The sequence below is a fragment of the Anser cygnoides genome, chromosome 15 (assembly GCF_040182565.1).
Source record: "Anser cygnoides isolate HZ-2024a breed goose chromosome 15, Taihu_goose_T2T_genome, whole genome shotgun sequence".
NCBI lineage: Eukaryota > Metazoa > Chordata > Aves > Anseriformes > Anatidae > Anser > Anser cygnoides.
The window spans coordinates 18,032,454-18,050,829 of record NC_089887.1 but is presented as its reverse complement, the minus strand read 5'-3'; the positions used below and the strand labels follow the sequence as shown (position 1 = coordinate 18,050,829).

The following is an 18,376-nucleotide window of genomic DNA, read 5'->3' as shown; positions in this document are numbered from 1 at the left end:
ACAAGCATACAATTTATTAAGGAAAAAAAAAAAAAAGAAAAAAGAAACACAAAGTTTGATGGCTGTTTTAGAAATTTAACGTTTTTCCCCAAGTAGCTGAGCAATCAGGAAGTCTGCTTCAGTTACAAAACAAAGCTAAATAAACTGCAAATAGAAATGTCAGATGCTGTAATAAAGTGTAGTTACTTAATATGAATTGAAGTATTATGTGTTACAGGCAAGAGAGATTTCCTGCTTCAAACGTAGGTATTATTATTGTGTATTTAAAAGGAAAATGTGAAACTATTAACAGTCCTTTGGGGCTTTAGCTATTTAAAAAAAAAAAAAAAGTTTCTTCTTAACTTGGAGGAGAAAAATGAACTCAAATAGCAGGACTAAAACAGCACAGTTATACTTAGGATTGACTCCTCTGCGGATGACAGTAGCTACAAAAATATTCATGTGGTGAAGTATGTGGTGTAATAATCCATACTACAAGTTAATCCAATTTTACCTTGGATATAGTATTATATGCTCTGGTTTTAAGAGTGCAGCATCTTGGCAATATGCCATCTATATATGGTAAAAAGCATTTTTTTACATTAACAGCAGAGTACTCTGCTTAATTAGGGTTTTGTGGAGTCTGGCAATTATTCATCACAAGTAGTTTCTATCTAATTTATAGTAATTTGAACTACTGTTTGATGCTACACATCTTTTCTCATTGCTGGTCTAATGTCCAGTTAATCACCTCAGATTTACTTTTGGATTTTTTTGAAACAAAAAGTTTGTCCCAAGCTACAGAACTAAAGGTCGAATAGATGAGAGTCATTTGTCTTCCTTTGTTTTTCTGAGAGGGTCTGCTCTGGAGAAAAATGAAATTCTGCATGACTGTTGACAGCCTAGGCTGCTTGTTCTTTGATCCACTTTTGGAACATTCTCCTCTTAACTGTTTTCCTATACAAAGTTTATTGCAATAAAAAGGAAATGCTATTAGGTGTTAAAAAGAATTTATAATTCTTATGATATTTATTCAAGTTTTAATATCAATTATTGTGTAATTGTCCTTAATGTTTCAGAGGCATACATCTTCACTTCTGTTTAGTTTCAGAAGATAACATATTTACAAAATGAAATAAGTACCTACCTGATTTTTTTTCCATGTATACATTAAAGCAACTGCACTTATGAAAATATAGCTTGTAATCTTAGTTCCTCAAAGCTCCCATTTTTTAATGACATAGGAAAAGATTGGCTGCTTTCCAAATGACTGAGTAATCTTGAGAGAGAGCAGGGCAAACAGCTAATTACAAGGTTACATTGCTTTTTTTTGCTATGAAGCATTGGAAGTTAGCTGGTACAGACTTACCATTTACTCTGTGCTGATAGTGGAATTCTTCATTTTTATTTGACTAAAGCTGAAATCTGCTTTGGAGTCCAAAATCATTCCTATGATCCCTGAACCATTGTAACTAAAATTGTGTTTAAAAAATCTAGCAATGGTGTGTATGCTTGAACATATATGCCTACTTATTCCATGTCAATGGAAATTTGTTTAGTACCTTTAATATATCACTTTAAAGAAGGTCAGAATTGGATGCTCCTTTTTTAATCAGAAACAGATCCAAGCAATAATAGCTGCAATATTGCTAATGGAACTCCACTTGCATGTGAAGAAGCAATAACTGGTAAGTAAACCAAATAAATATGCAAGTGTGGTATACAAGTATTGGATTGTTGCTCAAAGAGTTATGAACTTCTCATCTGTGTGTTTTTCTGTCCCGGAAGAAATCAGATTAGAATAGTTCTAGAGCAAACAAAAATAGGACTGTGCATGTGTCAGCACAGGAACAATTGGCCTCTGGAGACACCTGGATAATACGGGAGAGGAAGCAATGAGAGACTATTACTTTCATTATTGAAATAGGCTGAACTAGTGGTAATGTTCGATATCTGGTTTGGGTACCTCAGATGTCATTTGAACTGGATTTGTAGGTTGTGCCAAGCTGAACATGAACAAAATCTTTATGAAAATGTTACTTCATATCACACAGTGAAAAATACATTTCAACCCTACTTAAAAAATCAATTTGTTTTGGACTCTAGTCAAAACGAAATACAGTAAGGGAACAGAGACTGATATAAATATTTGTGAACGTGTGTTATATAGAGAAATACTCTCAAATGTAGTAAAAATAGCCCGTGTGAGCCAACTCACTGCAGTATGCATTAGCGCTGCTGTTGAACAAGCCTCTAGAAGCCTAATTGACCTCTGCAATTAGCCCTCTAGATCTCAACTTGTAAAATAAACCTCGGACCACGTTTCCGTGAAGGAAGATGAGCGTGCAAACGTGCGTTCAGCAAACGCAGCCCGACTCACGAGTGTAGGAGCGCGTTAAGACCGCGTAGCGGTGCCCTAGCATGGCGCAGCGCGGGGCTTAAAACGACACGAGTCGGGCCGGGCCTGGGCCTGACGAGGAGCGCTGGGTAGCGGAGCCGGCCGCGCCCTGAGGGTGCTGCGAGCTCTGAGGGGGCCGGGGTTAGCGGCGCGGCTCGTACCCGGTGAAGGGAAGGCGGGCTTGAGGCGTGTCCGCCCCGCCTGGCGCCGCTCCGGGGCGGGAGGAACAGAAGGTCGACCTGGGCCCGGGCCTCGGCTGAGGTGGCAGCGCCGAGGCGGTAGGGAGTGGGCGGGTAGCGGGGAAGACGCCGGGGAAGCTCTGGGGCTCCTGCCGGGTGCTGAGGTGAGGTGGGTCTGCGGAGAACCCCGCTGCCTCTCCCTTTTAGAAAAGGAGGAGGAGGACGTTTTCAGACGCAAAAGCTTGGTTTGGTTTCTTCCTCTTGGAAGTGATGTGTCGCTTGCTTTACGTAGCAAGCCGACAGCTTGTGCTTGGCTGGGAAGAGAAGTGGTGGTGAGCGCTCTCGGGAGCCTGGCTGCGCTATCGGTATGTAGCGCTGTACTGCTTGTCGGGCTTCATTATTCTTTTTTCTTACAAACTTGCATGCTTACTTCTTGTGTTGGGTCTAGTCTGGATGGAAAGATGGTAACCCGGTAGTGAGCAGCAGTCAGATGGGGGAGAGCATAAGCGTATATAAGTTTGTTAATGCCTGAGGGGAAAATCCTTCAGCCCTTGGTCCTTTCTAACATGTAATGATAAGTCATCTGGATCAATGTGTGTCCTAAGAAACTAGATACGACCAGTTGACAGAGTGTAGTAGGAACATAAATAGGATGATATTTTTGGCAAGCTGGGGGGGAAACTTACACTGGAAAAAATGTGGAAATCTTACACTTTTCTCAGCTCTGCATTTTCAGAAATACCAGCAATGGGTAATTACTAGTAAAGAAGTTAATACAGAGCTCAGTCCTTCACTGAGATGGCAAACAGAACAATCCCTTATAATTTTGAGGCTTGTGACTTCATGAACTGGGGGTTTTTACATTGCCTAGCATTGGTCTTTGTTAAATTTTATTCCATATACTTGTAAAGAATAGTGCCAGAGTAAATTAGATCAAAATGTTGCATGTATTCTGGTGTTGGTTTTATTTTTTTATTCTCTCCTGGTATTTTCTAATGATGTTTCTTTTGATTGATTGGCCAAAATAAGATGGGCGTCTGAATCGGAGAATTGGTGAGGTTTTTGGTTTCACTTTCATGTGCTACCTAACACTGGAAAAAAACATACAGGGAGACTGAGCTCAACACTTTACATCTAGAGTCTGATTTTGATTGTAGTTTGCAATAAATACATATTTTTTGAAAAAGTAGATCATGTGTCATTTTGGGAAGAGTTAAGTTAGTTAAAAAGTTTAAAACCATCAGAGTGACAGATGTTACGATGATAAAATAAACTTGCAATTCTAAACATATTTAGTAACTTTCTTTTCTTATTGAGACTTGTCTTGTTGCTTTGCAGAAGTAATGCTGTACCAGATTTGAAGATCTGAGAGAGCTTTTGGTTTGCATAAGGTATAAAAGAAAATGGAAGAAGATGAGACTTCACAAGGTGAACCTGAGAGGGCAGAAGTTAAAGCACATGCTACCCCTGAAATCAGTCGGCGAATATCAGTTAGTGAGTTCCATTGCCATTGCTGTTATGACATTCTGGTTTATCCCACCACCCTGAACTGTGGACACAGTTTCTGTAGACACTGCCTAGCGTTGTGGTGGGTATCCTCCAAGAAGAATGAATGTCCAGAATGCAGAGAAAAATGGGAAGGATTCCCCAAAGTCAACATTCTTCTCAGGTAATTGTAATGTGCTTTTCTTTAAAAATTTATTTCTAAAACAACCAAAATTAACTGTCTGGTTTCTTGAATCTGCTATAAATTTTTGTATTTTATTGGTAACTTGAACTGTCACAAGGATGTTTAGAGCCAGAAGTCTTATACCTTCTTTGTTGTTTGTTTTTTTTTTTTTAACTGTGCAAGCATGTTTTTCTGCATGAAAGTGTTGTTTACTTGTTTGTTTTCCCCCCCACTTCTTGAATATTTTAGAGAATGGAGAGGAGCAATCTTTTTTTTTTAATTTATACTGAGACAATTGCATCTGTTAAAATTATTAGGAAATAACCAGTTATTTTAAGTTAGAAGGATCCTTGATAAGTTTGTGATTATTTCTGTAGTAAGAATTATTTATAGGAAGAAGTATGATCTTATGGCAGAAGAAAGCTCAAGATATCAAACTGTTGTCTTAAATTACTTACAAGTTCTTGTGGTGTGTTCAAGACAACATTAGCCTACATTAATAAGATTTTAATAAATAAGTTATAGAATTGATGGTATGCTTTTATGTTGTTTCTTGCTTAGCATTTTGGAATAATTAAGGCATCCTAGTAGTGTACACAGTACTGATTTTATATATGAGATAAGGATTGTTGTTTTTAAATGTGAGATTTTTAACTTCCTCCATCTTTAAAAGCTAAGGAAAATACTGTTTTGAAGTAATTGGTGTAAGTTTAACTTTACTAAGTATCGTTAACTAATGTTTTCTTGCTTTCAAAGATGACAGTCTTTGGTAGAGGCTGGAAAACAAAAATCTTAAAATTAATCCCTTTTCTGAATGCTAGGCCTCAATGGTTATAGGTCAATGACAAGTATTTTTCCCATTAGGGATGTTATTGAAAGACTCTTTTCTGATGCAATTGAACAAAGAAAAGAAGATATTCAACAAAACAGTGATGTAGCACGCAGCTTAGCAACCTTCCAAAAATATGGGAATGACCAGATTTCTACAGCTCCAAACACAGGAAGAATTAATCCTCGAGGAGGAGGGTTTTTCTCAGGCGTTCTGACAGCTTTAACTGGTGTAGCAGTAAGTTTCGTTGAGATGGTTTTCCATATCCTTCATTTAATATGTAAATAAATATACTTAAATTACATGCACATAAAAAGGGTTGTATAGAAGAGACTTTGGCTGAGCTGAGTAAATAATGTAGCAGAGTTGTCTGTCAGCAGCTATAATTGTAATATACAACAAATGGAAGTTAGACAACTTGGCTAAGACTCCAAGATAGTTCCTTGTAACCTAAATATTCTCTAGGGTTCTTAGCATGAAAGATTTTGCGTGTCAAGTCCCTCAATGCACATTTATTTGTATGATAATATATTAGCTTTGCAAAGGATCTTTTTTTTTTTTTAATCTACCTATAGGTAGTACTACTTGGGTATCACTGGAGTAGCAGAGAATTTGAAGATGATCTTCTTGTCCACAAGCCAGTTGCTAAATGGACTGCTGAAGAAGTGATGCTTTGGCTAGAGCAATTGGGCCCATGGGCTTCACATTATAAAGAGAAATTTCTGCTGGAGAAAGTGAATGGAAGGTGAGGGGTCTAATTGTCAGGAGTGGCTATCATTTGAGTTGACTACTAGATAGTTTTCATTAGACATGGTATATTATGAAATGACCAGACTTTGTTCCATAGATAGTGGGAATATTCTATGGATGTAGCAAAGGAAAATACAGGAGATGTTTTAACACTTATAGTTGAAAACTTTAGTAGTAGACACTAAGCAACCTAACTGAAAATTTTCTAAGAACTTCTTTAAATACTAACAATGGAGACCGAAATGATACTTAAAGTAAAATTCTACTAATGCATTATCTACCCCCCACCTTTTCTTTCTTGCGGAAATTTGTGCGCTATATGCATTGTTGCACTCCACCCAAGAGTTCTAGGTTTGATATCAGGAGACCAGACTAGATCTGTGATGTAATGAAGAATTGTGTTCAGTGATAGCCAACAAGCTGCTAAATTTGCATGCTGAAAGCAGGCAAGAGAAAACTTGAAAAGAAGGATATTTAAAACCCAGGCTCTGAGATGCAGTTGATTCAGAACACTCCATGTGGAATGTAATCCAAAAGGTGATAACTTCTATCAGTAGCTTATTGTTTCATTATGTAATTACTGATTTGTTAGTCATATCTTTTTGGTGAAGAGTCACTGTTTACCTTCTGAATTCTTCTGCTCTTGTAGGCTCCTTCTCACACTGACAGAGGAGGATTTCACAAAAGAGCCTTACAGTATAGAGAACAATAACCATAGAAAAGCTATTATGGTGGAATTGGAATGTGTCAAAACTTTAGGCGTTAAACCACCACAGAACCTTTGGGAATATAAGGTAAATTCTGTATAAAGTCTGCGATCTATATAAAGTAATTTTAAAATGTATTTCAAAGAAAATTCTCTTAAAGTCAAAAGCAGTGTTAAGGAAGTAGAATTAACTCTGAAAAAAATATAAATATATATATATATATAAAATGCCCAGTTTAATGAACTGTTGTATTTGAAAAACGATCTTTTTAAAAAGTCTAAGAACTGATGTATCCCTTAATTTTTTCATCGTTCAAAATTTGATACCTTTCAGGCAGTAAATCCAGGAAAATCACTCTTTCTTCTGTATGCACTGAAGAGTTCTCCAAGACTCAGTATGTTATACTTATATCTGTTTGATTATGCAGAAGCTTTCCTACCTTTCATCCACACAATTTGTCCTATGCAAGAAGACCAGTATGAGGATACTGTCACAAAATTATTAGTAAGTGTTCAGGTGCTGCATGGTTGAAGCAATTTAAGATTTAGTTGCTTAAAAGCATGATGTAATTATTCATCATTTCATCTCATTACCATTCAACTTTTTAAAAAGAAATATTGTAAAGTAAATGGTTCCTCTTATTTTATTGAATGAGATTAACAGTGTTGTGACTACAACCTTTAGCAAGATATTTAAGGGTTTTAAACATGTGAAAATGATTCTTATGATTCTTTTTTTTTTAAGGTCACATGACTGTAGAAAAACCTTTATCTGAAAATATCCGCATTTAAAAAATTGCATTATAAAGCCTGGATGTTTGTGATGTTTTATGCTACTCTAATGGAAATTACTGTGTTACAATGCTATCTACTAGAAAGCATAAAAAAAGATTAATTACTGCTTTCAGTTTGTTTAAAAAACAAAAAACAGAGGAGTAGTGGAAATAAGCCAGTCAGTATTGTGTCTATTTAGTAGGAAACTGTTTAATGTTTTTTTTTTTCTTAATTTACAGGACCTCAAAGATCCTACTTGGAAACAGTGGAGAGAATTCATTGTGAAGTATTTATTTTTGCCATACCAGTTGATAGCTGAATTTGCTTGGGATTGGCTGGATGTGCACTATTGGACATCAAGATTTATAATTGTAAATGCAATGCTGCTCTCTGTTCTCGAGTTATTCTCCTTTTGGAGGCTCTGGTCAAGAAGAGAATTGAAGTAAGTCTTACTGAGCTTGTTGAGGGGTTTAGGAAGTATGTGACCTTATAAACTGGAAAATAAGTCTCTTATGATTTCACAGTTGCTTACAGTGTCTAACCACAACTCTGAGACTAATAAGAATATGTGAATCTAAATCTGCACATGCACTAATTTCCAGTCTTGAATATATTTCTTGCTGTGAATACTTGAAAGGATTTATTACAGCTGGTTTTACTGATCAGGTGTAGCAAATGCAGTAATGGTAATATGCATGTTCCTAACCGTTAGTTCTCAGGATAAGAGTTAATGTGTACCTGCCTTTTATGGTAACTGGTATTAGCTGTCAGCTGAGAACTAAACGTGCAAGAATTCTGTCAAGATATACTTACAGTATAGTTACTAAAGGATGTATCCTCAACTTAGTTTAGTTAGACTGATATTACCTCTGATGGTGATCAAAATTGCTAGAAGTAACAGAAAAGTTACTGCTTTGGTCTTAACTTCAGGTGTATTAATATCACTTCATAATTGCTTGATCTTTTGTTTATAGTTTCTAGAAGTCGCATAGGAGAAATTCTTGGTTTGACATATATGGGTTTTTCACTTTGTCAGCAGCTAGGGGGCAGAACATCTTCAAACAAGAACAGAGTATATGAACATAATCTATGACAAATCCAGAATTTTACCACTTTAACTGCTGTAGTTTGTAGTCTGAATAAATTGACTTAATACATCCTCACATAAAAAGTAGTATTACTATATTTAAGAAAGTTTCTATGGAGTGCAGAATGATGCTTTGCAGGTAACTGAGTAAGCGTTAATTTATGCTGCAGCCTCAAATTATTTAGCTTGTCTTAGAATGGTTAAAAACAAAACAAAGTTCCATTAAGCCTCTCCCTTTCCTTTTCCACAGGACTATTCCTCACAGAATGTGGAGACATTTCTGGAAAGTCTCAACCCAGGGTCTTTTTGTTGCTATTTTTTGGCCATTTATTCCTCAGTTTGTCTGCAATTGTTTGTTTTACTGGGCCTTGTACTTTAACCCAATTATAAACATTGATCTTGTGGTTAAAGAAGTAAGGCGTTTGGAGACACAAGTGCAGTGATTGGCATTAGAAATGTTGAGCTATTTAGTTTCTAAAAGTGGTTATTTGAAAGAAACTTTGCTTTTCTCCTTTATGTATGTGGCAGTGAAAATGTTGGATTACATTAACTTAAACATACAAAAAAGCCTTAAGGTAAGTTACTCTTAAACAGTTGATTCCAACTCTGAGGATGGGCTTTATTATCCAAAATGATTTTTATAGTAAAAACATGTGTATATATATATATTCCTGATTTTGCCATTTAAAACTTAGTCATGTCATCATATTTTTGATCAAATCAAACTTCACTATTCTGTCTTAAAATCGGTGTCTTCTGAACAACTACAGTGGTGTTTAGTATTTCATACCAGGGAAATGTGTTGCTCAGAACTTAAACTTGCCAAAGGAGAGCTCTTCCTGGATAGGCTTGATATTGAAAGTACTTCAGTGTTTTCAGCCTGCTTTACATGTGAAGTTGTGACTGTCAAATGCACGATAAAGTTTGGTCTAGAATTCCCCCTGTTAAGGGCAAAGACTGAGTTTTCTTGCCTTTTGGAAGATAAGGTGATTTGCCATTCAATTTGCTTTGTTTTGTTCAGATCAGTTAGATTTCATCAATAGCTTCTTTAATGCTCTCCTCTTAAAGTCTGTTGCTAATCCTTAAATTCAGGGTTATCTCTTAAAGGGATTATTTTGGATAAGTGACCTGACACTGTAATTATGTCTTACTGCAATATAAGGTGTGTATCTAGAACTGTGAATGAATGTTGACTGGAAAGTTATTTTGTATAAACTGGATTGCCATTTATTAATGTATTGTTTTTTTTGACTGAAGCAGAACCTCTTAAATATTCAAGAGCTGCGTCGCCTTGCATTATGTTGTTGATTTTTTTTCATTTGTTATCATTAATACGAACTTTAAATCTGCCTATGAATATTTTTAAAGATTAAAGATACATTTTTAAATCGTAGGCCTTCCTAAAGAAGTTTTATTTATTTTATATCAAAGTGCTTGACATTTTCTTTGACAGTAAATGCTTGAAAAGAAAAAACTATGTTGGGCAATTTTTAATACAGGTGACCTCTGAAGTAGAGTGAGATACAAAAGTTGAATTAGGTTTCCTAATAAACGTCACTTCCTGTCAGTTCAAATGTAACAAATGTTAAGATAAATGTTAGTGGAAAAGTGTGGATTGTATCTTACATTCCAGTGAAGCGAGGATGGAAAATTTGCAGTGAATGATATTATGAAGCTGAATATAAACCAACAAATATTAGATATTAGGAAGAAATTCTTCACTGTGAGGGTGGTGAGGCCCTAGCCCAGGCTGCCCAGAGGAGCTGTGGGTGCCCCATCCCTGGCAGTGCCCAGGGCCAGGCTGGTTGGGGTTTGGGCTTTGGGCAGCCTGGTCTAATGGAAGGTGTCCCTGCCCACGGCAGGGGTTGGAACTGGGTGGTTGTTAAAGGTCCTTTCCAACCCAAACTATTCTGTGATTCAAACAAATTTTAAGTCAGTTACTCATTAAACTGATAAATACTAAATAGGAATTTGAGGTTAGTAAATAAAAGCTTACACCAAACTACTGAACATGCTTTTTTAGTCCATGTATTGTAGAAGGTAAATTAGAAGGTAGATGTTTACTTCAGCCATTCTGGGATAGAGGAGCTAGAGTGGCAGGAAGGAGAATCAAGAAAGCGAAAAATCATTTCTTGTCAATACTGTGACAAAAATAGTCTTTTTAGTTTTAAGTACATACAGAGTTGTCATAAAGGCTGATCTTTTGTACCTAATATCTACACACAGGCTGAATCTCACCACACATAACATCTGGCCACAAAAGGTACTTTGTATGGTAGGGAGCTTTAGAAAAACATTTGGCAGCTTCACTATCACATTCACATGCCATTTTTTGACACTTGTCTTCTATTGATTCTGAAAGAAAACAAATAAGTTTGATATTAGTTTGAAGTAATTAGAAATAACAAATGGACCTACAACAATTGCTACTTCCTGTTCTATGTTTGCCAGATAAATAACGCAATCTTTTACAAAACAGCAATCATGCTTTGTTTTATTCTTGTAGTTCAAATGCAACAGGAACTGTACTGAGCTTTAGTAAGACAGTTCTTTTGTTTATTGGAAAATCTGTCGTATTTAGACTGAGCTCCATGCAAGGACAGCTCAGCAATAGAGGATACATAAGCATGGTTTGCTTTAGCAAAAGTTCTCTACCTTCTTTAGAAAAGGAACTCTGGTAACTAATTCCCCTTTAGAAAGTGGTATGTAACCCTCCTTGCCTGCCCTTTTGCTCTAGTGAAATTTGAGTTTGAGAAGAAATTTCCATTTCACATATGCTTTACTCTATTAAAGGATGTAGCATTAAAAATTATCTATGTGTAATAAGGAATGCAAAGGTGTTCCATCTTCAGCTTATATTCCCCCCCCCCCCCTTTTTTTTTTATTAAGGTATTCTATAAGAAGCTAGGTAAAATGTGTTAAAGTACAATAAAATCCATCTCTGGCCATGTTTGTTTTGTAATTGTAGTCCTTACAGAAACTTAGTAGGGTTTTTTGGCATGAATTCTTTCTTCTAGCATTAACATTTCTTATTGGCATGAACAGTTTCTTCCACGGCAGTATATTTTAGTCTTATTGTGCCAACCCAGAAATGCGATTATTTTTTTCCTGCAGCAGTCTGTAAACTGAAAAATTTTTGATTGTTTTGCCAGAGTGTGAAAGCTTACCTCCATCTCTGCTTGAGATTTGTCTAAGAGCAGAACAAGCATTCAGTTTTGTGATGAAGAAACTCAAATTCTGCTACGAAATGGGACTGTTCTTAATGTATATATGTTGATGTTGTAACTAGCTACCCTACAAGCTTCTTTTAGTGTAAGAAGCATAAATAACTTAGCAGCATAAATAAAACATTAATTGAGAAGAATTCTTTTTTGGGGGGGGGCGTGTTATTGCTCCAAACTTAACTTTCTCAATGGTATGCCAGCTATTTTGTTATTTTGTTCCAACTTTATTTCTTGCTGATATGCTTATTGTCTTGGCTAGTATTTCAAAATGTCAGCTTCTGGTCTGGAATAGGAGCAGAACCTTTACAGCCAAATATAGGCTGACTGTAATTTGACTGTTAAATAGTTTGAGAGAGAAGATGCTTAGCACTTCTGGAGCAGAGGAGGAAATTACTAAGTAGAGAGTCTATATGAGCTAGATGCTTGGGCAAAATAGGGGTTGAATGAAAAGGAGGAAAGAAAATAACATCAAAAAACTTCATCTGATTTCAGGTCAGGCAAATACATTAAATTGAGTTGTGAAGCGAGGGTTTATCTTTTGTATTCTCTGAATGACCTACTCTGCTACCTGTAAAATATGTCAGTCTGAGAGTCAGACTTGTAAACAAATTTATAAAAGGGCCTGCATTTTTGCAGTGCAAATAATAAGCTATTAAGCTGATTTGTATTCTGGGTAGTAGCATACAGTTACATGCAAAGTAACTTTGACTTAATGCTTAAAAAAAAAAGGCTTGCAAAGCTTGGGGGATTCTTATTTGTTATGGCTTCAAAAAGTTCTTTAAGTATATCTGAAAACACTGGGTGTTGTAAACAAATCATGTAAAAGACATGCTGCTTCTCCCTGTTACATATTTTTGTTTCACTTCTTTAACATCTCTTTGTCCCTCCCTTTTATACTGTAGCTTGGCATGTATTACATTCATATTTTGGAGCAATCAAACAAGTTTTATCAGGCTGAATTTTCAAATTTACATTTTATGGCTTGTGGACACGCTATTTCAATAAACAAATATACTCATCAAGTAACTTACTGCCTTAGTGTTTGAACTTTTAAGTTTTAATTGCAGTCACTTGTGCATTGCAGTCACTAGTAGTGTGGTGTGCAGTCAGTCAGTGGTAAATATGCCAAAAATGTGTACATTGTGAACTTAGAAATGGTATATAATATTTTCTGCTAAGTGTAAAAATGATCCTTTTTAAACAGCTGTATTTTCTGGCCCCATTTGTGGTTGCTTTCCAGTTGGAGACCAGCAAGGCATAGCGTGGGTTCCTTAATATATATACATGTTACACAGCTTGAGTGAAAACAGGTGGGTTGGTTTGTTTATTTTTGAAGTGTTTTCTGAAAAAATAATAGAAACTTGTAGATCAGAATTTTGCTTGGTTATGTCAGCAGGTGGGGATTTAAAAAAAGAAATTGTATTCAGTTGGCATAGCCATGCCTTCTAGAAAAACAGCTTACCCTGCAAAGAGGTTGCAGAAGGAGGGAAGGCAAAATAAGGATTTTGGAGTTAAGTGTCTTTCTATGAAGTCCATGAGGCAATCAGTGCAAGTAAAACTAAACCCAAAAAATGTAACTGTCCACTCACCACACACAGCAATGTTGTCTTCACATTCCCAGTGGTAACTTTCTATCTTGGGGTGACAACCTGCTCGTTCTGCCTTACCATAGCAGCAGTCATGGTTAAAGCAGCACCTGAGAGAAACAGAAACGGGTTTGCCTTATTTCATACTGTGGTAATTTAGTCAGGTAATCCAGATGGTTTTTTATCAGCATATTTTGTAGGTTGTAAAGTAATAAAACAGTCAATGTATGAATGTGCAACGAGTTGCCTAACAAGGAATCAAAACAGGATAACTGTTTAACGGATAATACAGACATTAATTATTCTTTCATGTAATAAATGATGAGGAGAAAAAAGTGTCTGATACACATTGATTTAGTTGAACTTTCCCTTTCATCTGTAAGAATCTTTCAAGTATTCTCAGTTTTAAACAAAATGCCTACTTAATAGCCTATCCCCTCCCTTTTAGCCCCTTTCAAGAAGATGATTAAACACCAGAATAGTTTGTCAGATAATAAGTGACTTATTTTTCTTATTGATGGCTTTTGTAACAATTTGGCGGGGGGGGATGAGAAAATTTGTTAGGCCATAGCATACTACCAAAAATGTCTTTTCATGGCAAAGTCCTTAGATGGTGCAGGTGAATTGTTCAGTAATGCATAGGCATGGCGGCAGTTTAATGTCATATACCTAAAACTGTTTGCTCCCTATCATACAAAAATATGGAAAATTACCCCAAATCATGCTTTCAAGGTTATTCTTTTCACATTTGAGACAATGAATTCATAGACTTTCTATCACACTGTGGAACTAAACAGTATAGTTAAGTGTTAATGGCATATTTTAATGCTTAAACAAATAATTACTCATATGGTGTGGAGACACTGCAAGCCCAGAATAGCAAGTAGGGAAGGACCTGAATTCAGATGGATAGTTTGCAAGTCTTTGCTGCAGACTGTTCTTTTTCCTCAGTGGAAGAACAGGATACATCGGCAAGCTTTTTGCATTCAGTCATTCGGTTACCTCCTGGTAGCCTACAACCATCATATTACAGTATGTACGTGATGTTTAGCAATGGTGTTTAGGTTGCCTGAGGAATCTGTTTGCAAGAGAGCTCACGGCATTGACTTTTTCTCACTTGGAATGACTATTTTTGTATGCTTGTTAAATAATTACTTGGTAATTTTACACCAATCTTCGTTTAAACATCCTGCAGTACTTTACAGGCATTTTGCTGTTCAATTTTTAAGTAGCTCAATACATCCATTTTATATGTATGAGGAAGTCTCTTCCAAGAAACAAAAGAAAAAAAATGGACTCAGAGTCTTCATAGCAGGACTAAGGTAAATAAACCAGGAAGTATGGCTTTTTCTTTTTTTTGCCACAGTTCAGTCTATCTTCATGTCTTTACAGAAATAGCAGTCTTATAAGAATGCATCTCTTAAATTTTTAGAATAACTTTAGACCTAATTTAAGGATTTAATAAAAAAAAAGCAAATGCTTCCGGATTTTAGATGTCTTATAAAAGCAATAAAAATTGTCTCCATTTGAAAGTTTATTTTTGTGATAGGTATAAATTTAAATTGTAGTAAGTATTATACAAATAATTCCATTACAGACATTCTTGCTTCATATTAAGTATTTCTGTAATTTCCCTTAGATTGTTTTCAGACCTAATCCTGAATGTAAACAGTTCACAGTGTAGCTCATAACTGTAAGAAATATAACTTGATAAGAATGTTTGATGCTACATGTTAATTAGCGCCAAATGCTGATTTGGTCAAATGCAGAAGCAGAGTAATAAGTACAGTCACTTCTGGCTTGTTCTTAATGTTACATAGCTGTGGTTTGTGCAGAATAAGCTTCTTGCTATTATGGGACTTCCGTAAAGTGAGAAATAGACCCACAAGGAAAGATTAGCAAACTATAGATGCTTCACCACTATCTTTGGGTATGCAGGTAACTAGAACTAATAACAGATCCTTCTTTTCATGTGTTCCCAGCCATAAAGCAGCAACCACAAAAACTCTCTTTTAAAACAACAGAACTTATGTGCAAAAGCTTGAAATACATATGAAAAGATTCTAAAAGTTTAAGGTTTGGACACAACTACTCTGTGCAAAAAAACTCAGATGCAAGCTTTCTGTATGACTTCCTGTATGTTCTACCCCAAATGTGAGTATCAGGTGTTTGTTTTAATTTGTTTTACAATATAATCTGTCTGGTAAGTGATAACCGCGAGGTAACATATGGTGGGGAAATTTATTGTTATAATGATAACCTTGAAAATGTAAAACTTTTATTTAACTACTATAACCATGAAATCATCTCCCTGACAGCTAACATTCAATTATTAGTTAAATTGATGGTAGTCAGTATAATGAGGTCTCATACTAAATTTAAAAGGACTGGTTTTATAATTATTTTAGTAATGATTCATAGCTCCTCTTATTCAAAAGTTATTTTTCACAGGTTGAATTTTGCACCACTTTCTATGTACTATTTTGAACACTAATAAAATGGGATGGATAGAAGCGGAATCAAAAGACTTGCAATTGGGACTTGTTAAATTGATCGTTTGAATGTTTGAGCTTTTCAAACTCTTCTAAGAAGACTTCAGTTCTTCAGTTTTTGGCCAAGCAGCAACAGCAAGAAAACTCAGTTGCACTGTGAAGTCAATATTAATGCAGTAAGAGTTTGAGATAAAGACTCATGTAGGTCTACAGTGATACTATTTTAATGCTTCAGAGTTTCTTAGCATTCTGAAGTGTGTTTAGAGTCAGTTCCCTTGTTGATGTTAAATAGGCCTAATTCATATTTCAGTCCTTTTTCTCTGTCATTTGCAAGCATTCAGCACTTTGCTACTCAGATAAATAGTTACTCTTACCAATCTACTCTGTCCTTGGGCCATCCTCTTCCTCCCAGTCCACAGTAGCATCCATAACGTAGGTAGGCAAAAGGAGATCGTCCTGTAGTACATCTAATGGCTCCGGCTAATTCTAGAATTCCTCTTCTATTCCTTAAATGGGCTTCCCCAAGAGCGCCTCTATAAACTGTGGAAGAAAAACTTTGCGTTGAATCTAATGTGCAGACACAGTCATTGATGTTATTAGTATTTATTTGAACTTTGATAATATATGTCAGTACTTTGAAATAATACTCCATTCTCTTTTTGAAACTCTGGGGCACAGTGATTGACTGTCCTTGACCCAATCCCTTTTCCCCCACTTGGTAGTGAGCAGAATACTGAACAGCATTCAGAAAAGGTGTTGTGTTTGCCTCCCATAAAGGCAGCATATAATGACAGACCTCAGTCATTTCTGTTCTTAAAACTGGCTAGAGCTAGCATGTTCTGTGGTCTAGATCCACAAGTCTGCTAGGACTAGATGCCCTAAGTGATGATTTTCTCCTTAACCTAAAACGCAATTTTGCCTGTGTTATTACTTTATATAAAATTCACACTTGTACAAGTATATCCTTTTTCATGGGGTTCTTTTTTTCCACTAAAGCATCCTAATTTCTAGGCCAAGATGCCAAATAACTGATTTTACTGGGGGAGGGAGGAATTTCTGTTGTTGTAATATGTTGAAGGGATGAAGGGTGTGTGTATAAATTTGGGAGGGAATTCTTTTTGTTGATGTATGTGAAGGTTGTGAAGACTATGATTAATGTATATTTTGATAATAATTCTCCATCACGGAGCAGAGAAGCATGTGGGTGCTTGGGATCATTTACAGGGAAGTTAGAAAAAAGGTTTGTTTAAGGGATTCTCGCCATCATTTCTACAGAACAAGACTATTCAAGGACTTTATTGTAGCCATCAGTTCAATGCTAAAGCAGTTAGGTCCTGGGAAGGAGATAAACGTTGCGACATGTGACTCTTTTTAGGGCTTCAGGTCATCCTTCAGTTTCAGCTAACACATCAGACCCTGGATGGTAAATAGGCAGCATTTCCTTGCACTGAAGGCTCCAACCTATTTTCAGCAATTTTTAAGTCTTAAGTTATTTTTACACCACCATTGAAAGCATTACCCTTGCTATCAGTACAGGTTCAGTAAATACCCGGATAAAAATGTTGCAGTAAGGCTGCAGCATTACAAACTAAAACAGCTTATAATCTTAAGTGTTTAGTTTTGCTAGTCCTGTAGCTAGCCAGTAACAACTGAAGGAACCATGTTAGTGGTTAATGGCAAAGCCAGGTTTGCTGTACATGATGTTAGTAACTCTGAGGAAACCCCAGAAGCGAGTGAAGAATATACAGAGTGCATCTTGGTTCTTGGCTGCTGAGGAAGGAAGGTATAGGAGGGCTACAAGACAGAAAGAAAAAGGTAAGAACTTCCAAATCACATTCCTGGTTGCATCACAGAGTTGTCTGCTAACTTTGGAGAAATCACAATCCCTTATTTAAATCCAGGTAAAATGGAAGTAATGAACTGCCTACTCCGTGGCGAGCTTAAGTATAGTTTTTTTGAAGTGTGCCACCTAAGTTAAAAGGAAATGAAATCTTTATCCTTGGAATTTCTCTGTGTTACAGCATCTGGACTTCCAGGTATAAAGCAAGGCTGTATTGTACCAGATGCTCAGAACGAGGCTGAAAGAAAGGTTTGTCCCAACAGCTTTATAACCCATGTGTAATAAAAGCAATGAAGGATGCTCCTAGAACCCACATAATGACAGAAACAGGAGGAGTATTGGCACAGAAATGATAGCATTAGTGTATCAGCAGCACAATAAATGTTTACAAAATATTTTATTGAACTTCCATGGAATAAAGCCAAAGAAAATGTTAAAATTTCAGCTGCTCCTGTTCTCGAAAGAAAGCTTTACAGACAGGTATTTGGAGATTAGGGGGGGAAACAAAACTAACAAGAGATCAGCAAACTCACGTTTAAATGGATGTGATGTACCTGATTTAGAAGTAAAGGTTGAAGGAAAAACAATACTATACCAATTCTAAGATTACTCTACACATAAAAATAGCAGATGGGGACACGAACAAACACAATCTATGCAGTTCTATGTGATTCTAATGAATAAACTGCAGAGATTAAAAGCCGAGGTGACTTTCTGAAGAGTGAAATTAAGTTAACAGTAAAGACAGCCTGAGAGTAAGTAACAGTAAGTAATCACGTTATGTTGGTGTCCTGCCTGATTTCAAATCAGCAATTTTGTTGCCCAAATTGGAGTCCTGCCACCTTTGGAGAGTTTAAACTTCA

General features: G+C 36.2%; 2 protein-coding genes across 11 annotated transcripts in view; one reads left to right on the top strand and one right to left on the bottom strand.

Moving 5' to 3' along the window:
* Positions 1 to 2,414: 2,414 nt before the first annotated feature.
* On the top strand, positions 2,415 to 9,764 carry BFAR (bifunctional apoptosis regulator). Of its 5 annotated transcripts, none has more exons than XM_013189502.3 (8): positions 2,415 to 2,638; positions 3,895 to 4,225; positions 5,090 to 5,291; positions 5,630 to 5,799; positions 6,454 to 6,598; positions 6,845 to 7,015; positions 7,524 to 7,726; positions 8,622 to 9,764. In XM_013189502.3, the coding sequence occupies exons 2-8, from the start codon at positions 3,960 to 3,962 to the stop codon at positions 8,812 to 8,814; spliced, it is 1,350 nt and encodes a 449-aa protein (XP_013044956.3). In that variant the 5' UTR covers positions 2,415 to 2,638; positions 3,895 to 3,959; the 3' UTR covers positions 8,815 to 9,764. The 5 variants fall into 5 exon arrangements, with proteins under 5 accessions (XP_013044956.3, XP_013044955.3, XP_013044953.3 ...); XM_013189501.3 differs by having other exon boundaries at positions 2,415 to 2,655; XM_013189499.3 differs by having other exon boundaries at positions 2,415 to 2,720.
* A 617-nt stretch (positions 9,765 to 10,381) lies between these two features.
* The window catches only part of PLA2G10 (phospholipase A2 group X), a 33,844-nt gene continuing 25,849 nt past the window's right edge, over positions 10,382 to 18,376 (bottom strand). For all 6 annotated transcript variants that reach the window (XM_066977981.1, XM_048052264.2, XM_066977982.1 and 3 more), the window contains 3 exons: positions 16,048 to 16,213; positions 13,185 to 13,291; positions 10,382 to 10,726 (listed from right to left, as the gene is read on the bottom strand). In XM_066977981.1, the coding sequence (XP_066834082.1) occupies positions 10,581 to 10,726; positions 13,185 to 13,291; positions 16,048 to 16,213 (419 nt within the window). In that variant the 3' untranslated portion in view covers positions 10,382 to 10,580. The remainder of the gene's footprint in view (positions 10,727 to 13,184; positions 13,292 to 16,047; positions 16,214 to 18,376) is intronic.

What these genes read in the sequence shown, in the direction of transcription:
- BFAR (XM_013189502.3), top strand. Translation starts at nt 3,960, where the DNA reads ATGGAAGAAGATGAGACTTCACAAGGTGAACCTGAGAGGGCAGAAGTT. An exon ending in CAGCTTTAACTGGTGTAGCA is followed by an intron (nt 5,292 to 5,629) that starts GTAAGTTTCGTT and finishes ATCTACCTATAG; the next exon opens with GTAGTACTACTTGGGTATCA. An exon ending in AGAACCTTTGGGAATATAAG is followed by an intron (nt 6,599 to 6,844) that starts GTAAATTCTGTA and finishes GATACCTTTCAG; the next exon opens with GCAGTAAATCCAGGAAAATC.